The 6000-nt window shown below is 48.1% G+C and overlaps 1 protein-coding gene across 1 annotated transcript; it reads right to left on the bottom strand.

Moving 5' to 3' along the window:
- Window positions 1-3780: 3780 nt before the first annotated feature.
- Window positions 3781-5017, bottom strand: LOC124672882 (probable pectinesterase 66). The gene is made up of 3 exons (XM_047209043.1): window positions 4604-5017; window positions 4081-4514; window positions 3781-3937 (listed from the first exon to the last, which is right to left on the bottom strand). The coding sequence occupies exons 1-3, from the start codon at window positions 5015-5017 to the stop codon at window positions 3781-3783; spliced, it is 1005 nt and encodes a 334-aa protein (XP_047064999.1).
- Between the last annotated feature and the right edge of the window lie 983 nt (window positions 5018-6000).

The following is a 6000-nucleotide window of genomic DNA, read 5'->3' as shown; positions in this document are numbered from 1 at the left end:
TTGTCGTTTTCTGCTGTTTTTGGTTTCAGAAATCCTAGTAAGGAAATATTCTCGGAATTGGACGAAATCAACACCCAGGGTCCTATTTTGCCACGAAGCTTCCAGAAGACCGAAGAGAAGACGAAGTGGGGCCACCAGGCGCCGCCACAACAGGGCGGTGCGGCCCAGGTCCTGGCCGCGCGGCCCTGGCGTGTGGGGCCCTCGTGTGGCCCCCTGACCTGCCCTTCCGCCTACATATAGTCTTCGTCGCGAAACCCCCGAGCACCGAGAGCCACGATACGGAAAACCTTCCGGAGACACCGCCGCCGCCAATCCCATCTCGGGGGATTCAGGAGATCGCCTCCGGCACCCCGCCGGAGAGGGGAATCATCTCCCGGAGGACTCTTCACCGCCATGGTCGCCTCCGGAGTGATGAGTGAGTAGTTCACCCCTGGACTATGGGTCCATAGCAGTAGCTAGATGGTCGTCTTCTCCTTATGTGCTTCATTGTCGGATCTTGTGAGCTGCCTAACATGATCAAGATCATCTATCCGTAATGCTATATGTTGTGTTTGTTGGGATCCGATGGATAGAGAATACTATGTTATGTTGATTATCAATCTATTACCTATGTGTTGTTTATGATCTTGCATGCTCTCCGTTATTAGTAGAGGCTCCGGCCAAGTTTTTACTCTTAACTCCAAGAGGGAGTATTTATGCTCGATAGTGGGTTCGTGCCTCCATTAAATCTGGGACAGTGACGTAAAGTTCTAAGGTAGTGGATGTGCTGTTGCCACTAGGGATAAAACATTGATGCTATGTCCGAGGATGTAGTTATTGATTACATTACGCACCATACTTAATGCAATTGTCCGTTGTTTGCAACTTAATACTGGAAGGGGTTCGGATGATAACCTCGAAGGTGGACTTTTTAGGCATAGATGCATGCTGGATAGCGGTCTATGTACTTTGTCGTAATGCCCAATTAAATCTCACTATACTCATCATATCATTTATGTGCATGGCCATGCCCTCTTTATTTGTCAATTGCCCAACTGTAATTTGTTCACCCAACATGCTATTTATCTTATGGGAGAGACACCTCTAGTGAACTGTGGACCCCGGTCCATTCTTTTACATCGAATACAATCTACTGCAATACTTGTTCTACTGTTTTCTGCAAACAATCATCATCCACACTATACATCTAATCCTTTGTTACAGCAAGCCGGTGAGATTGACAACCTCACTGTTACGTTGGGGCAAAGATCTGTGATTGTGTTGTGCAGGTTCCACGTTGGCGCCGGAATCCCTGGTGTTGCGCCGCACTACATCCCGCCGCCATCAACCTTCGACGTGCTTCTTGGCTCCTCCTGGTTCGATAAACCTTGGTTTCTTTCTGAGGGAAAACTTGCTACTGTACGCATCACACCTTCCTCTTGGGGTTCCCAACGGACGTGTCGACTGCACGCATCAACGCCACACGCGGTCACTTTGAGCATACAAAGATGGTACTAACTAGACACCACAATTCATAAGTATTTCTGTAAATTAAGCTTAAGAAACAAACACGGTGTGCACACTGTCACCTTCACACCGCTGGACAAGGTGTCCCCAGAGATCACATAATAAAACCACTTGAGTAGCACAATAGTTGAAGAATAACATCTACTTATTCAACTAGATTACAAAGCTCATAATCACATAAGGATCATACATGGAGAGATAGATAGACCACATAGTTACCGGTAAATCCCTCAGCCTCGGGGGAGAATTACTCACTCCTCATCATGGGAGTCAGCAATGGCGATGAAGATGGCGGTGGAGTCGATGGAGATGGCTCCGGGGGCAATTCCCCGTCCTGGCAGGGTGCCGGAACAGAGACTTCTATTCCCCGAAACTTGTCTGTGACGACGATGGAGCTACAGAACTTTTCGTGAGCGGAGGCTTATTTTTTAGGGTTCACGCGTCGGGAGGCTTCTTATAGGCGGAAGGGAGAGGTCGGTGGAGGCCAGGGGGCCCCAGACCACCCCTAGGCGCGGCCAGGGCCTGGGCCGCGCCTAGGCCTGGTTTGGCTGCCCTGTGGCGCCTTTTCGTCCCCCCTCTGGACTTCGTCTTCCTTACGGAAAAAATAAAATCTTCGGCTTTTGTTTCGTCCAATTCCGAGAATATTTCCTGTACAACTTTTCTAAAATACAAAACAACAGAAAACATGGAACTGACACTGTGGCATCTTGTCAATAGGTTAGTGCCGGAAAATGTATGAAAGTGCAACGAAGTGTAAACAAAACATATAACAATTGGTGTAAAACAAGCATAGAGCATCAAAAATTATAGATACGTTTGCAACGTATCAAGCAGCAAGGAAAACCAAAGGTAGGCATGCCCACATTATCGACCGCTTGATGGCCCCAGTCGCCACGTCTAAACAAGATCGTCAGTAGAGAGGGCACATGTCCTTTCTCTCCGTATCGAGGGATGCCCATCCTTTCGGCAAGTCAATCCTTGGAGTGTACGACAACTGCAGATGAAGTCGCTAAAATAGGGCTACCGTCCCACAAGCTTCACTACTGCAGCAAGATATCTCCCATTCCGACCTATGATCCATATGTGTTGAAGCCAAGAGGAAGCATACCTCCCCTATGGTGCTCCTAAGGAGGGAACAATGACCCGCGTCGCAACCGCTCTATCAAACATATCAAACAAGGCTTTTCACCTAGAGGCTGACCATGGAAAAGACGATGCCATGAAGATGCCCCTAAAAGGGACCGTTATTCACACGGACACACATCAGGCTTTGATTTCGCTCATTGCAACCTTTGTCCACGTCAAAGTTCCCTTGTGCGAAGTGTCGGGCCTAGATCTAGATCTAAACTAAGACGAACGCTGGTGCCAAGCCTCACGCCATGGCTTGGGAAGGAGGAGAGGGAAGAGATGGTGTTGGCTAGGGATCGATTCGCCCTCGAGAGAGAGTGACAAGTGACCATAGATCCAAAAAACCCTTTTTAGTACGAAATGAGATATCATGGCATGTTGAGTCATACGAGAACTAAAATCGAATAAAAATATAAATTTTTTGTGGCATCATATAAAAGCACACAAAATGTTGTCAAAGACATAGAAAAATCGTAACATTGGACGCAAAAGAAAAATATATCATTGATATCGTTTAATCTCAGCCATCCTACCCCTATTCCCGAACATGTATCGTTTAATATCAGCCTATCTTGTGTTTTACTCCGTTTCAGTCTTGGAGGTTTATGGAAGCACAAGCCTCTATATCATTTGAAAATCGCATGCAAGGTCCACAACTCCGATCCACATGTTCATATATATGGTTTTCAATCCTACACATCAAGAAAAATCAATATAAAAATATCAAAAGGAATACTATTCTTGAAAACTCCTCTTGTGAATGAGAGACCCATAGATAGTTTCCAATGGTTGAAATTGAGTAATGCTACACCTACAAAAATCTTTTAGAAAAAACTCTTACGGACTCATAAAGCAGTGGTGGAAATCCTGAGTCTGGCCCGGGTTTTCAGCAGAGGATCAAATTCCAACCAACCAAGGCAGGCCACGTTAGTCCGTAATCATTCCGTAACACAATTCTTCCGTACGTCTAGGATTACCGGTTGAAATTCTCAAAAAGTTCCTACTAGTACAATAAGCATACTCCTTTCTGTATTTTGTTGGTTACCCCGAAATCTCAACATCTTCTTCCATTGCATCGGATTGATAATGAACCTGAGTACGCGCATCTCGGTTTATTTTGGTACTCCCCTCCTAACAAGCCGGCTACTACCACGGTTGGTTGGATAGCCAACCGTCGTCGATGAACCTGATGTCCACGAATCGCTGCACCTCTCTGTAGCTCAGGTGCTTCTCCCATGGCACTCTCTCGGCAGTGTAGGATCCGGGCCCTCTGCATCCAACTTCCGCATACGTCACTCGTGACCTGCCAAAGAAATACCGTGCGTCAGCAAGAAGCCAAGAACAGCACATAATATGTTGTAGTATTAGCAAAAATTTCGCACTACACGACTAGTAGGAAAGAGAAGCTGGTGTATTGTTGTTGCTTTGTTAGTTATTTGCTCTTACACGTCTTGGGCGGAGTTCCACTTGTCCCATCCCTGCGGGACGACTATGCCAGCCATGGTCACTTGGAAGAACACGACGGTGGCCTCCGTTTTCCACGGGCGGCCGAGGAACTGGCGGCCGGAACCCACGATCCGGCCACCCTTGAACACCAGCCCGGCGTAGCTGCCGGGTTCGGCTGCGTGGGCAGTCACCCAGCCGGGCTGCCGGGACGACGCCGGCATGTTGGACAGCAGGGTGCAATCCTCGTAGATGGACCTGCCGAAGCCGAAGATGAAGTCGACGGCGCCCTCGATGATGCAGCGGCGGAAGTGGTGCCGGCCGGTGAAGTCGCAGAGCGTGTCCTGGTAGCTGCGGAAGGCGCAGTCGTAGAAGGCGCTCCGGTCGCCGCCGACCAGCGCCGCCACCGCCGGGCGGTCGAAGCCGCCGTACGTGTTCTGCATGCGCTCGTGCACGCACGTCGGAGAATCGTCAATCAAAGGGGGAAATTAAGAACGACGTGCGATGCGTACTAGCTAGGTACTACCTTGAAGGAGATGCTCCGGGCGATGAAGTCGTCGGCCTGCGCGGTGAAGGTGGCGCTGGTGTACGTCGACGAGTAGTCCGTGATGTTGGCGATGCCGAGCATGTCGTAGGCGTGCGCGTCGAAGCTGATCTCCGTATTCCAGTGGCCGTCGCCTTGGAGCATGATGAAGCCTTTCTGGCTTGGGATCGTCACCTTCTCCCTGTAGATCCCTTGCTTGACGTAGATCCTGACCCACCGGCTGTTGCCTTCCGGCACGGCGTCCACCGCCGCCTGCACCGTCGTGTACTGCCCTCCTCCACGCTGGTCCACGGTGATGGTCCTGGACACCGGGGCCAACGCGAGGCTCGGCACAGGCGCCCACCGGAGCAGCAGCAGCGGCAGAACTAAACCGGCGACGAGGAAGAGCGGCCGCATTTCGTGTCTACCTTACTCGACCTAGCTGGTCGTGAAATTTTAAGTTTCCTGACGTCGGTGCTGCCTATTCGTGCAGCGTGTGACTGACCTCTCGACACGTATATGTATTAATAGGCGTTTCGTACCAGGTGTATCCCAGAGATACGTACGTACGTATCTACTCCGTGGAATCGACGTGCGCCTTTGCATATCTCACTGCAATTCATTTTGTGATCGAAGACGATCCACCTTTTAGATTATTCTAGCTACTAGCTCACATAAGAAAAAGTTGGGCCGAAGATATGTCTGTTTTCCTTACATTAATTGAGAGATTTTGTATGGTACTCCAGCTAATATATGGCCAGATAAATGGAGCACTTAGCAGATTTTGGATTAACTGAATGCATATATTTTCATAGATCTAGCTAATATTAGTGCAGAAAACATTTTCAAATGCAACGTTACAAATCAGTACTAACATTATGCTCTTACAAAATCTGAAGCAATCGAGTGTGTATCCTTGGATCATTATTCAGTCATACTGTCGTTCGTTTCTTATAAGTCGTAGTAATGTTGTTTGTAGCTAGCCGGTCAATAACTTGCCTTTATTTCCTTTCTTTCGTTCTGATCCTATTCCCGACGGCATGGCCACACTTACTCCTACTACTATCATAGTATCATTTTTTTAACAGTAAGTATCATAGTATTGCCATTATGATACTATCTCTACAATATATGATATCATGAATAGTATCATCATCATTCTATGATCAGGGCGATGACGACGTGTGTGCATTAATTATTTCCTTCTCGGAGGCGGCGTATTTGGAGAAGATTGATTTCTTGTGCTATCTTTGCGGTGTTTGGTTCGTTGCTACAAGGAACAGTTCTCTCTGTGGTGGGATTTTTCTTTTCTGTAATTGTTCTTTTTTTTTTGGTTGTATGCATCTGTATTGACATTAGCATACTCGCTACACCACCTCCCGACCCCAAACCCTAGACGC

This window comes from Lolium rigidum, chromosome 7 (genome assembly GCF_022539505.1).
Source record: "Lolium rigidum isolate FL_2022 chromosome 7, APGP_CSIRO_Lrig_0.1, whole genome shotgun sequence".
Lineage (NCBI taxonomy): Eukaryota > Viridiplantae > Streptophyta > Magnoliopsida > Poales > Poaceae > Lolium > Lolium rigidum.
This window is presented reverse-complemented; position numbering and strand designations above follow the sequence as displayed.

Coding starts and splice junctions, on each gene's coding strand:
- LOC124672882 (XM_047209043.1), bottom strand. CDS start 5,017: ATGCGGCCGCTCTTCCTCGTCGCCGGTTTAGTTCTGCCGCTGCTGCTG. Junction 4,515..4,603: donor CCCGGAGCATCTCCTTCAAG/GTAGTACCTAGC, acceptor GAGCGCATGCAG/AACACGTACGGCGGCTTCGA. Junction 3,938..4,080: donor TGGAACTCCGCCCAAGACGT/GTAAGAGCAAAT, acceptor TTTCTTTGGCAG/GTCACGAGTGACGTATGCGG.